The following is a 17,728-nucleotide window of genomic DNA, read 5'->3' on the forward strand; positions in this document are numbered from 1 at the left end:
AGTAGTTATACTCTTGTATATAGGGAGCAGTATTATAGTAGTTATAGTCTTGTATATAGGAGCAGTATTATAGTAGTTATATTCTTGTATATAGGAGCAGTATTATAGTAATTATATTCTTGTACATAGGGGCTGTATTATAGTAGTTATACTCTTGTATATAGGGAGCAGTATTATAGTAGTTATATTCTTGTATATAGGAGTCAGTATTATAGTAGTTATATTCTTGTATATAGGAGCAGTGTTATAGTAGTTATATTCTTGTATATAGGGAGCAGTATTATAGTAGTTATATTCTTGTACATAGGAGGCAGTATTATAGTACTTATATTCTTGTATATAGGGAGCAGTATTATAGTAGTTATATTCTTGTACATAGGAGGCAGTATTATAGTAGTTATATTCTTGTATATAGGAGCAGTGTTATAGTAGTTATATTCTTGTATATAGAGGACAGTATTATAGTAGTTATATTCTTGTACATAGGGGGCAGTATTATAGTAGTTATATTCTTGTATATAGAGGCAGTATTATAGTAGTTATATTCTTGTACATAGCGGGCAGTATTATAGTAGTTATATTCTTGTATATAGGATCAGTATTATAGTAGTTATATTCTTGTATATAGGGGCAGTATTATAGTAATTATATTCTTGTATATAGGGGGCAGTATTATCGTAGTTATATTCTTGTATATAGGGGCAGTATTATAGTCGTTATATTCTTGTACATAGGAGCTGTATTATAGTAGTTATACTCTTGTATATAGGGAGCAGTATTATAGTAGTTATAGTCTTGTATATAGGAGCAGTATTATAGTAGTTATATTCTTGTATATAGGAGCAGTATTATAGTAATTATATTCTTGTATATAGGGAGCAGTATTATAGTAGTTATATTCTTGTACATAGGAGGAAGTATTATAGTAGTTATATTCTTGTATATAGGAGCAGTGTTATAGTAGTTATATTCTTGTATATAGAGGACAGTATTATAGTAGTTATATTCTTGTACATAGGGGGCAGTATTATAGTAGTTATATTCTTGTATATAGGATCAGTATTATAGTAGTTATATTCTTGTATATAGGGGCAGTATTATAGTAATTATATTCTTGTATATAGGGGGCAGTATTATCGTAGTTATATTCTTGTATATAGGGGCAGTATTATAGTCGTTATATTCTTGTACATAGGGGCTGTATTATAGTAGTTATACTCTTGTATATAGGGAGCAGTATTATAGTAGTTATAGTCTTGTATATAGGAGCAGTATTATAGTAGTTATATTCTTGTATATAGGAGCAGTATTATAGTAATTATATTCTTGTATATAGGGGCAGTATTATAGTCGTTATATTCTTGTACATAGGGACAGTATTATAGTAGTTATATTCTTGTATATAGAGGACAGTATTATAGTAGTTATATTCTTGTATATAGGGGGCAGTATTATAGTAGTTATATTCTTGTACATAGGAGGCAGTATTATAGTAGTTATATTCTTGTATATAGGAGCAGTATTATAGTAGTTATATTCTTGTATATAGGGGGCAGTATTATAGTAGTTATATTCTTGTACATAGGGGCAGTATTATAGTAGTTATATTCTTGTATATAGAGGACAGTATTATAGTAGTTATATTCTTGTACATAAGGGGCAGTATTATAGTAGTTATATTCTTGTACATAGAGGCAGTATTATAGTAGTTATATTCTTGTATATAGAGGACAGTATTATAGTAGTTATATTCTTGTATATAGGGGGCAGTATTATAGTAGTTATATTCTTGTATATAGGTGGCAGTATTATAGTAGTTGTATTCTTGTATATAGAGGGCAGTATTATAGTAGTTATATTCTTGTATATAGGAGTCAGTATTATAGTAGTTATATTCTTGTATATAGGAGCAGTGTTATAGTAGTTATATTCTTGTATATAGGGAGCAGTATTATAGTAGTTATATTCTTGTACATAGGAGGCAGTATTATAGTACTTATATTCTTGTATATAGGGAGCAGTATTATAGTAGTTATATTCTTGTACATAGGAGGCAGTATTATAGTAGTTATATTCTTGTATATAGGAGCAGTGTTATAGTAGTTATATTCTTGTATATAGAGGACAGTATTATAGTAGTTATATTCTTGTACATAGGGGGCAGTATTATAGTAGTTATATTCTTGTATATAGAGGCAGTATTATAGTAGTTATATTCTTGTACATAGCGGGCAGTATTATAGTAGTTATATTCTTGTATATAGGATCAGTATTATAGTAGTTATATTCTTGTATATAGGGGCAGTATTATAGTAATTATATTCTTGTATATAGGGGGCAGTATTATCGTAGTTATATTCTTGTATATAGGGGCAGTATTATAGTCGTTATATTCTTGTACATAGGGGCTGTATTATAGTAGTTATACTCTTGCATATAGGGAGCAGTATTATAGTAGTTATAGTCTTGTATATAAGAGCAGTATTATAGTAGTTATATTCTTGTATATAGGAGCAGTATTATAGTAATTATATTCTTGTATATAGGGGCAGTATTATAGTCGTTATATTCTTGTACATAGGGACAGTATTATAGTAGTTATATTCTTGTATATAGAGGACAGTATTATAGTAGTTATATTCTTGTATATAGGGGGCAGTATTATAGTAGTTATATTCTTGTACATAGGAGGCAGTATTATAGTAGTTATATTCTTGTATATAGGAGCAGTATTATAGTAGTTATATTCTTGTATATAGGGGGCAGTATTATAGTAGTTATATTCTTGTACATAGGGGCAGTATTATAGTAGTTATATTCTTGTATATAGAGGACAGTATTATAGTAGTTATATTCTTGTACATAGGGGGCAGTATTATAGTAGTTATATTCTTGTACATAGAGGCAGTATTATAGTAGTTATATTCTTGTATATAGAGGACAGTATTATAGTAGTTATATTCTTGTATATAGGGGGCAGTATTATAGTAGTTATATTCTTGTATATAGGTGGCAGTATTATAGTAGTTGTATTCTTGTATATAGAGGGCAGTATTATAGTAGTTATATTCTTGTATATAGGAGTCAGTATTATAGTAGTTATATTCTTGTATATAGGAGCAGTGTTATAGTAGTTATATTCTTGTATATAGGGAGCAGTATTATAGTAGTTATATTCTTGTACATAGGAGGCAGTATTATAGTACTTATATTCTTGTATATAGGGAGCAGTATTATAGTAGTTATATTCTTGTACATAGGAGGCAGTATTATAGTAGTTATATTCTTGTATATAGGAGCAGTGTTATAGTAGTTATATTCTTGTATATAGAGGACAGTATTATAGTAGTTATATTCTTGTACATAGGGGGCAGTATTATAGTAGTTATATTCTTGTATATAGAGGCAGTATTATAGTAGTTATATTCTTGTACATAGCGGGCAGTATTATAGTAGTTATATTCTTGTATATAGGATCAGTATTATAGTAGTTATATTCTTGTATATAGGGGCAGTATTATAGTAATTATATTCTTGTATATAGGAGCAGTATTATAGTAGTTATATTCTTGTATATAGGGGCAGTATTATAGTAGTTATAGTCTTGTATATAGGGGCAGTATTATAGTAGCTATATTCTTGTACATAGGGGCTGTATTATAGTAGTTATACTCTTGTATATAGGGAGCAGTATTATAGTAGTTATAGTCTTGTATATAGGAGCAGTATTATAGTAGTTATATTCTTGTATATAGGAGCAGTATTATAGTAATTATATTCTTGTATATAGGGGCAGTATGATAGTCGTTATATTCTTGTACATAGGGGGCAGTATTATAGTAAACAAAGCATTTTTCATATTTGATAATATAACTATTTTTTCTTCCCTTCAGCTTTATCGGAGGTTTAATGTGATTGGTCCGCCAGAACCAATGGGCAGAGGCAGAGAATGGAACGTTGATCTTGTACCTAAGTTTCTCATGGCCAATGGTAGGAAAGGGAAAACAAATGATTATTACGTGTTAATTTTTGTAAGCGTGACCAAACCTTAAATGAGCAGCGTCAATGGAAACGCTGAAGATTCCCAGCACTGAAGATATGACATAAAGTAGTGATCATGGAGGGCAGGGAGTTTTTAGACTTCATATCAGCCATTCCATTGATGAACACTATAGTCAGCCTCTCCCATGCTTGAAATGGCTGATAACAGACAAAATATTGTACAGTAAATGCAGATATTATAGACTTTAGTGTCTCTTAATAAAATGTTTTTCCGAAATAAATTATATTACGGCACAGATATTTTAAAAAATCAGTACTTGAAACTCAATGTGTGCTATACAACACCCAATTCGTCTGCCTCTATTAGGTCAGCTGGTGAAGATGTTGTTATACACCGAAGTCACCCGATATATCGATTTCAAAGTAGTAGATGGAAGCTATGTGTACAAAGCCGGGAAGATCCACAAGGTGCCCTGTACAGAGGAGGAAGCCTTGGTCTCCGGTGAGTGGCCGCGACCACCAATACATGTGAACGTAGCCTTGGAAATATGCTTTTTCCTATTGTGACTAGGTCGCAGTACACACAGCCGTATTGTGGACATAAATTAGATTATTGGGAATGCAGAGTATCAGTTCATAAATGGGTAAGAATCCATAGGATACAGGGCCTCTTGTGTCAAAAAGGGTCCCTGGTTCTCTATAGAGTGTTGCCCCCCCCCCTCAATTATAATGGTCCGAGGTGAGGGGCCTCCATTGATTACATAGACATCAGATTATCAGACCAACAAATATCTCACATCTGGGGCCATTACATTTTCTAACGTCAAGAATGTCAGAAGATGATTTTAAGCTGGAGTTCCCCTTTAAGAAATAATGTTGTACGCTGTTTCCTTTGCTTTCAGATTTAATGGGCATGTTCGAAAAGAGACGTTTCCGCAAATTCTTACTATTCGTCTTAAATTTCAATGATCATGACGTCAAGTCTCATCAGGATACCGACCCCAAGAGAATGACCATGCGTGAGGTTTATAGGAAATTTGACCTTGGACCGGAGGTTATGGCATTCACTGGGCATGCACTGGCGTTGTACCGGACGGATGAGTAAGTAGAAGTGGTCTTATCGGGCGAGTTGTAGTAAATGGGCGAATGGTATGTTGTGTCAGTGATGGTGACTTGTATCGGACGAAGGTTTAATGAGCAATTCCACCTAAAATAAGTCCTTGAGTTGTTATTTAGATGTTTTTGTAGACAGCTGGGTGACCACTATTACAGCTACTACAGGGATGGTTGACCAGATTTCCTAGGATCCTGAATAGCAGCGATCAGAGGTCCGTGAGAGAACTTTAATCTGTCACCAGGTCTTGTGGTTTAATTTTTATTAGTTTATTGACATTTAGATACATTATATCTTTTAGTTTTTTAGTGTGTTTTTATGTAATTTTTCAGTTACTTTCTCTTTGAAGCGAATAAGTCTAAAGGGCCGGCTTGTGTGTGAATAAGTCTAAAGACTGGAGCTGCAGTGAAGGCTCTCACCAATCAGATTATTCAAAGTATGTCATGTGACATGATCGACCAATCAGCTGCTTAAAGGGTTTTTCTCATGAAGACAACCCCTTTTTGGGCTTATGGATGTCGTGGGGGGGGGGTTCCCCACTTGGGACACCCCACTATGAGGCAGAATGAAAGCATTTTAATGAGAAAGATTTTCCACATGGAATATCATTCCCATTGTCACAGATACTGCATCTTTTAGTGTCTGCCCCTTTAATGATCAACATCCCGATCGGATCAGTGGCAGATCTTCCAGTTTATGAAGAAATTTAGAGAGAAGGTTATTGTTACAGAAATGAGTGATAATCTGCTTCTGCTCTGCAGCTACTTGGACCATCCATGTCTGGAAACCATAAACCGAATCAAACTCTACTGTGAGTCCCTGGCGAAGCACAGCAAGAGTCCTTACCTTTACCCTCTGTATGGGCTCGGAGAGCTGCCCCAGGGCTTTGCCAGGTGAGGTCAATGCCGGTTACATCCAGACTCATTGTATTTCTTCATTCTATAAAGAGGCCCCCCATTATTGCACCCGTCTTCTGTAAACATCATGTGAGGCTGTGGCATCTTTTTGAAGTTAGTCACTAAACTTTCATGAAAATGTTGACATGTCATAGGGACTTTAGAGGTTTTGATCAGTGGGGGTCCGAGCACTGAGACCCCCACCGATCGCTAAAACGAAGTGGAAGAAGTGCTCAGGTGAGCGCTGTGCCACTTCATTTCTGATCGCTCTGCTTGGCCCTCCTTGGAAAGCCGATCGAGAGGTTTATGTACTCATAGACTTTCCATTTAACCTGTGCACCGCTCGCTTATGTTTCCAAAGAAAGCAGAGCCAATCAGAAACGAAGTGCCACAGCGCTCACCTGAGCACTTCTTCTGCTTCGTTTTAACGATCGGTAGGGGTCTCAGTGTTCAAACCCCCACCCATCAAAACTTCTGATATGTCATTATGACCTATCAAAAGTTTTATAAAAGTTTAGTTACACTTTAAGAAATTGTTTCTTCCAACAGACCGGAAGGTAGTGGTCTCCAACCTGTGAGTCCACAGCTGTTATGAAACTACAACTCCCAGCATGTCAGCCTGTTGTTGGGTTGGAGATCAGTGCACTAAGACATCTACTGTCTGAATTATATCGAACTTGATAATCCCAACTAATTACTGACCTCCGGAGTGTCTCCCCTCTGCTCCCATAGGCTGAGTGCTCTGTACGGTGGGATTTACATGCTCAATAAACCTGTGGAGGAGATATTAATGGAGAAGGGGAAGGTAGTTGGAGTGAAGTCCGAGGGAGAGGTGAGTAGTTTGTTTTTGGATTGTCATGTACTTCTCTCATCCACTCAACACAACTTGCTTGCTGTATGGATATTATAAAGTTTGTCCTTTTACACTGGCAGATATATGGCGGTAAACGAGCGCCGATCGGCGATATAGCACATCGATTGGCACCTGTTTCGTTCCATCTACATGGAACAATTATTGAACAGATAACTCCATTGTCTCCCTGACCACAGGGATCCAGAAAGCTGAGATATAGGGAGCTGTTTGTTGGGGTGCTCACACTGTAGAGCTGTTTTAGCTCCTCTGTCCTGCGCGTGCCAATGGCGACTCTGCAGGATACATAAACAAGATCTGTTTTCGACCTCTACAAACAGCTCCCCATACCTCAGCTTCCTCGGTTTCATCTGTAGTCAACCTGGATTTGTAGGTTTTGACTGGAGTTAGGCCTCATGCACGCAAACGTGTTTTTGTGTCCGCAATTCATCCGCAAAAGTGCGAATGAATTGCGGACCCGTTCATTTCTATGGGCCCATACACAAGACCGTGGTTTACATGGACCGTGTGTGGGCCGCTATTGTGGCCGGAAAAAACTCAGGACAGATAATTTTATGGTCCGCAATTGCAGTCCGGCACCATTGAAATAAATTCACATCTTTTGTGTGCATGGTCAGTGATTGCGGACGGCTCACGGATGACACTCGGCGGCCGTCCATGCCCGTAATCACGGACCGTGTGCATAAGGCCTTAGGCTTTAATATTCTTGACGACTTTTGTCTTTTAAAGGTTATCTTAGGTCACTCTGGATATCTTGGCAGATTGCTGTGTACTTTCTTGGAAGATTCAGTTTGGGAGTGTTGACAGGTTTTGGGTGTGGGCCTAACTATTTTATTGCCTATGTAAGATGAGAAATGGCGCCCTCTGATCTTTTACCAAACGGGTAAGATGCCAACGGCCTCCAGTTGTTATGGAACCACAAGTCTTAGGCTGGATTCCCACGTAGCATAAACGCTTCGGAATTTCTGCAACGGAATTCTGTGCGGAAATTCTGCAGCATTTACAGTAGCAGCAAAGTGAATAAAATTTAGAAAATCTCATGCCCACGCTGCTGAAAAAAACTGCGCAAAAGTCGTACTGAAAGTGTTCTGTGCGGAGATGCTGCGCGTTCTGAGCGGAGATGCTGCGCGTTCTGAGCGGAGATCCTGCGCGTTCTGTGCGGAGATCCTGCGCGTTCTGAGTGGAGATGCTGCGCGTTCTGTGCGGAGATGCTGCGCGTTCTGAGCGGATATCCTGCGCGTTCTGTGCGGAGATGCTGCGCGTTCTGTGCGGAGATGCTGCGCGTTCTGTGCGGAGATGCTGCGCGTTCTGAGCGGAGATTCTGCGCGTTCTGAGCGGAGATGCTGCGCGTTCTGAGCGGAGATGCTGCGCGTTCTGAGCGGAGATGCTGCGCGGTCTGTGCGGAGATGCTGCGCGGTCTGTGCGGAGATGCTGCGCGTTCTGAGCGGAGATGCTGCGCGTTCTGAGCGGAGATGCTGCGCGTTCTGTGCGGAGATGCTGCGCGTTCTGTGCGGAGATGCTGCGCGTTCTGTGCGGAGATGCTGCGCGTTCTGTGCGGAGATGCTGCGCGTTCTGAGCGGAGATGCTGCGCGTTCTGTGCGGAGATGCGGCGCGGTCTGTGCGGAGATGCTGCGCGTTCTGTGCGGAGATGCTGCGCGTTCTGTGCGGAGATGCTGCGCGTTCTGTGCGGAGATGCTGCGCGGTCTGTGCGGAGATGCTGCGCGTTCTGAGCGGAGATGCTGCGCGGTCTGTGCGGAGATGCTGCGCGGTCTGTGCGGAGATGCTGCGCGGTCTGTGCGGAGATGCTGCGCGGTCTGTGCGGAGATGCTGCGCGGTCTGTGCGGAGATTCTGTGCGGAGATGCTGCGCGGTCTGTGCGGAGATTCTGTGCGGAGATGCTGCGCGGTCTGTGCGGAGATTCTGTGCGGAGATGCTGCGCGGTCTGTGCGGAGATTCTGTGCGGAGATGCTGCGCGTTCTGAGCGGAGATGCTGCTCTCTATTGTTCTCTGTTATCAGCCTTTTCAGTCTGGGTAATAGCGTTCAACCCAGAAAAATGCTGTGCTTCCCGTCGATCACTGCCTTATGTATAATTTACCCCATACTTCCCCCTTTAAAGCAGTTAATTTTGTCTCTCATGTTCCAGATCGCACACTGTAAACAGTTAATCTGTGACCCCAGCTACGTCCCCGACCAAGTAAAGAAAGTTGGACAAGTGATAAGAGTTATCTGCATCCTCAGCCATCCAATCAGGAACACCAATGAATGCACGTCTTGCCAAATCATTATTCCCCAGACGCAAGTCAACAGAAAATCAGGTAAGACAAAGAAAAAAAGACTTAAGTGGACCCATCACCTCTCCTGACATGTCTGTTTTTAGTAAATACTTGTATCCCCATGAAATAACAATTCTGGAACATATTTTCTTAGAACTCTGCATTGTGCCGTCCCTCTGTTATTCCTCCTGGAAATGTATGAATAAATTAACAAGTGGGTGTTCCAGTTGGAGGTGTGTCCCTACACAGTCTCACTCTGCCAGCACTGATTGGACAGTGTTAGTCTGAGTAGGGACACACCCCCAACTGATAACACCCGCTTGTCAATTTATTCGTACATTTTAAGGAGGAATCAGAGGAACAGCGCAACATAGAGTTTTAAGAAAAGATGCTCCAGAATGATTATATCATGTAGAATAGAATTATTTACTAAAACAGATATGTCAGGAGAGGAGACTGGTCTTCTTTAAAGGGTATGTACACTTTTGCAACATGATTGTAGGATCAGACTACATACTGGGTTTGCTTGTAGTCTGTTACCATGGAGACACATAGGTCTGTATAGGAGCTGTATACACTAAATGGCTAGACTCTTTGCAAATTTGCTTTATTTTTTATTTTAGATGCATTGAAAAAAAAAGAGCGAAATATGGTTGCAAAAGTCTACTTACCCTATAGCTTGATGTACAGGGTGGGCCATTTATATGGATACACCTAAATAAAATGGGAATGGTTGGTGATATTAACTTCCTGTTTGTGGCACATTAGTATATGGGAGGGGGGAAACTTTTCAAGCTGGGTGTTGACCATGGCGGCCATTTTGAAGTCGGCCATTTTGTATCCAACTTTAGTTTTTTCAATGGGAAGAGGGTCATGTGACACATCAAACTTATCGAGAATTTCACAAGAAAAACAATGGTGTGCTTGGTTTTAACGTTACTTTATTCTTTCATGAGTTATTTACAAGTTTATGAACACTTATAAAATGTGTTCAAAGTGCTGCCCATTGTGTTGGATTGTCAATGCAACCCTCTTCTCCCACTCTTCACACACTGATCTGATAGCAACACCGCAGAAGAAATGCTAGCACAGGCTTCCAGTATCCGTAGTTTCAGTTGCTGCACATCTCGTATCTTCACAGCATAGACAATTGCCTTCAGATGACCCCAAAGATAAAAGTCTAAGGGGGTCAGATCGGGAGACCTAGGGGGCCATTCAACTGGCCCACGACGACCAGTCCACTTTCCAGGAAACTGTTCATCTAGGAATGCTCGGACCTGACACCCATAATGTCACCCATAACTTGTAAATAACTCATGAAAGAATAAAGTCACGTTAAAACCAAGCACACCATTGTTTTTCTTGTGAAATTCTCGATAAGTTTGATGTGTCACATGACCCTCTTCCCATTGAAAAAACTAAAGTTGGATACAAAATGGCCGACTTCAAAATGGCCGCCATGGTCAACACCCAGCTTGAAAAGTTTCCCCCCTCCCATATACTAATGTGCCACAAACAGGAAGTTAATATCACCAACCATTCCCATTTTATTTAGGTGTATCCATATAAATGGCCCACCCTGTAGATATAAGATAGTGACAGCTATTTTCCCCGACTCATTAAAGGCATATTCCCATTTTAGGCATTTATGGGGCATATCTACAGGATATGCCATACATGCTTGATAGGTGCGGGTTGTATTGTAAATGATCCCATCTCTCCATTGAAGTGTGTGGAGAATGCAGTGTCCGGGTATTGGTCAACGGGGGTCAGTGGACCTCTGTTCTATCGATAGGTGAGGGTCTCAGAGGTGTGAGATGCCCCTATCATGCATATATGGCATAATCTGTGGATATGTCATAATTGCCTAAGATGGATATACCCCTTTTTATATGCTCATATAGCTCCGCCAAACACCTCTGGCGCCACCTACCTACGAAAAAGTAGGATTGGACAATCTTGTTCCCATACACATGAGTATGTGTGAGGATCCCATTGAAAATGGTGGAATTCATTGCCAAAAATGCATATCTAAACCAACTTTACTTGTGCCAAACAACGAGATGAGATGTTGGCATATAGTGGCACTGCATCCTAATATAGACCATAGCCACAGCATCGTCCCGCACCCATCTGTACAATGGCATAATGTGCTGTTGCTATGACATGATCCAAATGATGGCCGTAGACCGTTATGGTTGACTGCCGTGTCCATATAGTTGATGTGTAAAAAAAAACACGTAATAATATCTAATATAAAACTATATTATGGCTAATTGATACCGCCACCTCCAAATGTAATGTATTACCGGCAGCCATTGACATGGTCTTCACGGCAGCTCCCATCCAACTTTTCTAGACCTCTGAAGGGCAAATCGGCCTAGTTACGCAGTGATACACCCAATATATTGTAGCTAAGCAGATTTGCAGGAATCTTGGAAAGCTGGGTGGCAATACTGAGAGGTACAAAGTAGATCAGCCTGTGCCCTGCTGGTACTAATATATCTTATTAGCTGTGATCTGTCATGTATTTCCCCTGCCCAGACATCTATGTGTGCATGGTCTCCTGTACGCACTGCGTGGCATCAGACGGCAAATATGTCGCTATTATTAGCACAACGGTAGAAAGCGAGAATCCGGAGAGTGAAATCCAGCCGGCCCTGGAACTACTGGAGCCGGTCGATCAGAAGTAAGTTGGACCAGTGAGCGGGGGGAGGTATGCCTATTTCTTGAGGATCATTAAAAGGTATTTAGGGGTTTACAGCAACTGTAGATTCACTGAAAAATAGGTAATGAATGTCGTTCAGTAATAAATGTGTTTCACCGCCTGGAAGAACGATTAAAAAGTAGTTTATTAGTTAATTTCATAAAATAGTGGCTCTACCAGCCGTTGATACCAGACCAGGCTTAAGCAAGTGATTAGCGACAAGAAAGGTGGTATAGAGTGATTGATGTCTCCTTTCCACCCAAAACACCACCTATCTGCTTGTAGTATAAATAACGCTATATCTTTGCGATTGATAACTGTCTATCTAAATCCTACGCGTTTCATCATCACATACACGGTGATGCTTCCTCAGGGATTGATAGAAGTAGATTTATTTCAAATCTCGTTAAATTCAAAAGTAGTGAAATGATAACAATTTTGCAGCACTGGATAGCACTGTTTACTGTTTATGTGCTGATTCGTAACCTCCAGACGAATCAGGTTACGAATCAGCAGGTTACGAATCAGGTTACGAATCAGCACATAAACAGTAAACAGTGCTATCCAGTGCTGCAAAATTGTTATCATTTCACTACTTTTGAATTTAACGAGATTTGAAATAAATCTACTTCTATCAATCCCTGAGGAAGCATCACCGTGTATGTGATGATGAAACGCGTAGGATTTAGATAGACAGTTATCAATGGCAAAGATATAGCGTTATTTATACTACAAGCAGATAGGTGGTGTTTTGGGTGGAAAGGAGACATCAATCACTCTATACCACCTTTCTTGTCGCTAATCACTTGCTTAAGCCTGGTCTGGTATCAACGGCTGGTAGAGCCACTATTTTATGAAATTAACTAATAAACTACTTTTTAATCGTTTTTACAGCAACTGTGTCCAATCTAGACAATCCGCTGTGAACAAGACACCTGAGCAGCACCAATTTCTCACCTGCCCTGATCGTTTGCTACAATGTATCAGTGCAGGTAAAATGTATCATTCTGGAGTCCAGGCTATTGAACTCACTGAGGATTGTGTAGAATGGGATAAGTATTAGGTCTATAAACAAGAATGTGCCAATTCACTGACAGCAAGCAGAGATCTTGGAAATGGTAAAGAATTGAAACAAAGAGTATAATACAAAGTTGCAGAACTTTTTCTTTTGCATTTATTCTTGCGAAAAAAAAGAATAGCAAAAACGTATTGACACTTTGACCACAGTCCTTGCAGGACCTTTCATTTTATCAGTGGGGTCCCTGTTCGTGAACCCCCTACCAATGACCTCTTCTGACTCCATGATATGGTGTTTTGCAAAGTTCCTTTTCACTGTAGTTCGCACAGAGTTTTTTACAGGCAGAAAAAAAAGAATTTTGAGGCAGATTTTTAATTGCCAGCGTTTTTGGATGCTTTTTTTCCTGCATTTTTTGTGTTGTTTTTTGCCTGCGGCCGTTGAAACGAATGCTAAAAAAAAACACGCTCAAAACAAGTGCGGCAGTTTTTTTTTGCCTCCCATTAAAATTAATGGGAGGTCAGAGATGGAAGCCGCTCGGAGAATGGCAGGTTTTTTTTTTTTCATCGAGCGGTCAGAATGCACGCGCGGAAGTCAATGGAGGCGATTTAGGCCGCATCAAAATCAGCACCAAAAAACTGTGTGAACTAACTCTAAGGCTGTGTTCACACAGAGTTTTTTGACAAGTTTTTTGACATGGAAACCGCGCCGCAAAACTCTTCAAAAACGACCCGAAAATGCCTCCCATTGATTTCAATGGGAGGCGGTGGCGGTTTTCTCCCGCGAGCGGTAAAACTGCATTGCGGGAGAGGGAAGGGACATGCCCTATCTTCGGGGTTTACGCCTCTGACCTCCCATTGTCTTCAATGGGAGGCAGGGAAAGCGTATTTCGCGGCGTTTTATGCCAGCGGCGTTCAATGGCCGCAGATGAAATACCCCTCAAAAAACGCTGCGAAATTCGGCGTGCAGGGAGAGGAAAATCTGCCTCAATCTTCCAAACGGAATTTTGAGGCAGAAATGCCGCCTGCAAAAAACTCTGTGTGAACATAGCCTAAGGGTATGTTCACACGACCAAGTTTCAGACGTAATTCGGGCGTTTTACGCCCCGAATTACGTCTGAAAAAACGGCTCCTTTACACCAACAAACACCTGCCCATTACTTTCAATGGGTTTTACGATGTACTGTGCCGACGACCTGTCATTTTACGCGTCGCTGTCAAAAGACGGCTCGTCAAAAGAAGTGCAGGACACTTCTTGGGACGTAATTGGAGCCGTTTTTCAATGACTCCATAGAGAAACAGCTCCAAATTACGGCCGTAATGGACACCGTGAAAAACGCGAGTACATGCAATTACGTCTGAAATTCAGGAGCTGTTTTCGCCTGAAAACAGCTCCGTAATTTCAGACGTATTTTGCACATACCCTATGAGTTATCTCCCATACAACGATCTGCTCCATGTTTGGGAATAGTTGTGCATCAGCTCACAGAAGATAACTAAATGTCAAGTTCCTTTTCAAAGAAAACAAAAAATCCTGTAAAGCCGTCAGTGCTGTCCTATACCCGTAATCAAACCTTTAAAAGTTTTTAGGTTTTTTTCTGGAGGATTGGGGCCAGGCTGTCAATTATACAACTAAATGGAGAGGAGCTGCAATACCAGGCACAACCCATGGACATAATTGGCGCTGTTTCTGTAAGATTAGTAAAGAGGTTTAACACTTTGGACAATCCCTACTTGTTAGAAGGAGATCTTTATAATGAACTAATCACAAAGTGTCCTCCTGCTGGGACCCCCAGCGATCAGCTGTAATCTGTGGGAAAACCTGGCAGTAAGTGTTCAGTTTCCCTGCAGCGCCACCACTGGTGAAATGAAGCATTACACCGTGTCCATTCATATTAATGTGTTGTCTGTGTAATACAGGACAGGACAGGCCCTCCAGAGAGAGAGAGACATCCTATGTAATGGCTCTGCACTCTGCCCTAGGGATGAGGATCCTGAAATATTGTCTTTTTATAAAATTTGCCTACGTTTAAGATGTTGCCCTTTTTTTTTTTTTTAACAGGTTTGTGTCCATTAGTGACCAGTATATTCCAAAACATGACGGGACGAAAAACCAGGTGAGATAACACTCATCATAAGGGTGGCCTTACCACGTAGCGTAGTCATAAGGGTAAGGCCACACGTAGCGTAAACAATGCAGAATATCCGACTGAAAGTAGTCAGGAGGGTCGTTAGGCGATCCAGGGTTCAGCAACAGTGATGTAGCAGAGCCAAATTACGGTATAATAATAATAATAATAATAATAATTAGAGTAGTCAGGGGTAGAAACGCATCTCAATGATAAGTTCAAGTTCAAAAATAGAAAAAAGAGATTACTGAAGTGACGCTGATTTAGTGCGCAAAGGATTTAAAGTCTTTCTACACCTTTGAAATATTTTTTTTTAAATAAGTGTGTTTTGTGCAACTTTCTAAATACTTTTTATACAAAATAATTTTTACGTTTTGAGATACAGCTGACAATGAACCCGTCAGTGCTGCTGATCTGACGGATTCAGGTCTCAGCGCTAGATACAGCTGCTCTGTATACAGGATACAAAGCAGCTGTATCTCAAAAAGTACAAATAAATTTTAATAAAAAGTATTTAGAAAGTTGCACAAAACACACTGATAGACATATTTATTAAAAAAATAACCCCAAAAACTATTTCAAAGGTGTACATAGCCTTTAAATAGTGCGTTCAGTGATCTGACTAGTCGAGCAGCGTGCATTCTCCGCATGCCAGCCCTGCCGAGATGACTCATTGCGGTGGCCGGCAGCGAGAGACGGTGCTGGAGTGCGACGAGGTAAATATACAGGAGGAAGGTCCTGGCAGGGCAGTACCTAGATATCGTCTAATACAATTTCTTCAAAAGACAGTGGTGCTGACCACCTGCAGATGGCGGCCGTGCCTTGTTTTTAGGGGGGTGACTGGACTGGGACTCCTCTCCCTACTGGAATTGACTTGAATGATCTTTCCACAGATTTTTATCTCGCGATCATATGACGCCACCACTCATTTCGAGACGACCTGCGATGACATTAGGAACATCTTCCAGAGGATGACGGGTGTCACCTTGGACTTCAAAGACATGTGGTGCGCAGCCTCCAAGACAGACAAACAAGATGGAGACTGACCGGATTATTCACTCCGTTGTATTTTTTTTTTTACTGCCTTTACTGTATTTCATCTTCTGCGGACGATGGTTTTCTCGATTGCTGGGACAGTCCCATGACTTGTACATAGCTTACCACACGCCGGTGATCCGCAACATACAGCGGCTTAATAAATCATTCTATATTTGCATTAACGTAATAATTACAGAATAAGAATAATAATACAGTTGAAGGAGATCTGCCCATATGGTATCTGCCAAAATTGATGGGGATTATAGCCACGTACAGGGGCGCTCCAAACGGGATTTCAGAATCCGGCAATACACACAAGTCCTCGATTCTCCCCATCAAGCTAAACTGAAAATATTATCCAATAAGGGGAAGATAAGTCCAAATTCCTGTGTGTCAGCGCTGATACAGAGCTCCAAATCCCCTGCTCCCCTTCACCCAGACATGATACAATTCTGTCTGCCTCTGGTTACCACTAGGGGGAGCTCACTGCATACAGATTTATTATTGAGTTTAATGGTAAAAATCTCATCTCTCTGCAGTGAGCTCCACCTAGTGGCGGCTGCAGCCAGACAGAATGTTCTCATCTGATGCAAGGCCAAAACTTTTTTGGGCCACTTTGTCAGGTTGAGGTATACCCATCTGAGACATATCGACGGTATATGCCTTAGATGTCCGCTACATGGGGGTTCCACCTCTGGTCTTCCACTTGTTTGGAGAATGGGGATCCATTCCAGTAAGGAAGAGTTAAGGGGGCCCTTATAATCACGGTTCTCTCCCATAAACTAGAACGGAAAGATCCTCGTTCATGGGCAGCCGCCTCATCTCTCCTTCTCTGGAGCGCCAAAATAAAGAGTCGCACACTTTTTTTTTAAATAAATTTGTCGCATTTTGTGCCATCCAATTTCTGCCATAAATTATAGAAAATTTGTCTGGTTGCAGGTGCCCCAACCCCGTTCATTAAGCCACACCCACTTATTTTAAAGAGCGTCAAAAAACGTGACAAATATTCTGAAATGATGGCGCAAATATGGCGTGCGCCATAATTTGCGACTTGTTAATGTCTGAAAACAGGCGTGAAGCCCTTAAGAAACGGGCAGCTTAAACTTGTCGCTGAATAAGTTTTCAGTGGTTGCCGGGCACTCTGGATCTCCACACTATGTTATACGAAGTGATATATAATGTGCCAAGATGACGCCAGTCCTAGCATTGGAATGAAAGTAAATCATTTTATAATGGGTGCAGTGTACCCCAATTGTGTGCCCAAAAGTCACCAACATTGTACAAATCCTAATAAGGGTGCAACAGTCACGTGACTTAAAAAATTGGCGCAACGACGATCAACAAAAGTCGCCATGTAGTCCAGGCGGCCATTCTCAGTACTACGTCACTTAAAAAAGTCAGGTGCAATAATAAAAACACTTAATTTAAAAACCCAAGAATCTCTAATTTACTATCTAATTATCACAGAACAGCCGGGACTTGTAGTTCCACAGCCTCCTCCATCACACAGCAGCTGCAGCAGGATGACTACATCCCACCACGTGACCTCAAGAGTGATCACCACGCCCACAACGTGGCTGACATGTGACTAGTAAGGTGGGACGAAACTAACCACGCCCCTAGTCTCTCGTTAGCGCCCAAGCCCCGCCTTTGAAAGTTGTCATAGCATCCGCACTGCCTAGCG

The 17,728-nt window shown here is 40.8% G+C and overlaps 1 protein-coding gene across 4 annotated transcripts in view; it reads left to right on the plus strand.

Annotated features, from left to right (window-relative positions):
* The window catches only part of LOC142656828 (rab GDP dissociation inhibitor beta-like), a 69,995-nt gene extending 53,769 nt beyond the window's left edge, over positions 1 to 16,226 (plus strand). For all 4 annotated transcript variants that reach the window (XM_075831761.1, XM_075831762.1, XM_075831758.1 and 1 more), the window contains 9 exons: positions 3,894 to 3,990; positions 4,370 to 4,504; positions 4,905 to 5,103; positions 5,878 to 6,009; positions 6,745 to 6,844; positions 9,027 to 9,198; positions 11,701 to 11,845; positions 14,940 to 14,994; positions 15,900 to 16,226. In XM_075831761.1, the coding sequence (XP_075687876.1) occupies positions 3,894 to 3,990; positions 4,370 to 4,504; positions 4,905 to 5,103; positions 5,878 to 6,009; positions 6,745 to 6,844; positions 9,027 to 9,198; positions 11,701 to 11,845; positions 14,940 to 14,994; positions 15,900 to 16,052 (1,188 nt within the window). In that variant the 3' untranslated portion in view covers positions 16,053 to 16,226. The remainder of the gene's footprint in view (positions 1 to 3,893; positions 3,991 to 4,369; positions 4,505 to 4,904; positions 5,104 to 5,877; positions 6,010 to 6,744; positions 6,845 to 9,026; positions 9,199 to 11,700; positions 11,846 to 14,939; positions 14,995 to 15,899) is intronic.
* Positions 16,227 to 17,728: the final 1,502 nt, after the last annotated feature.

Source organism: Rhinoderma darwinii, chromosome 7 (assembly GCF_050947455.1).
Source record: "Rhinoderma darwinii isolate aRhiDar2 chromosome 7, aRhiDar2.hap1, whole genome shotgun sequence".
In the NCBI taxonomy this organism is placed as follows: Eukaryota; Metazoa; Chordata; class Amphibia; order Anura; family Rhinodermatidae; genus Rhinoderma; species Rhinoderma darwinii.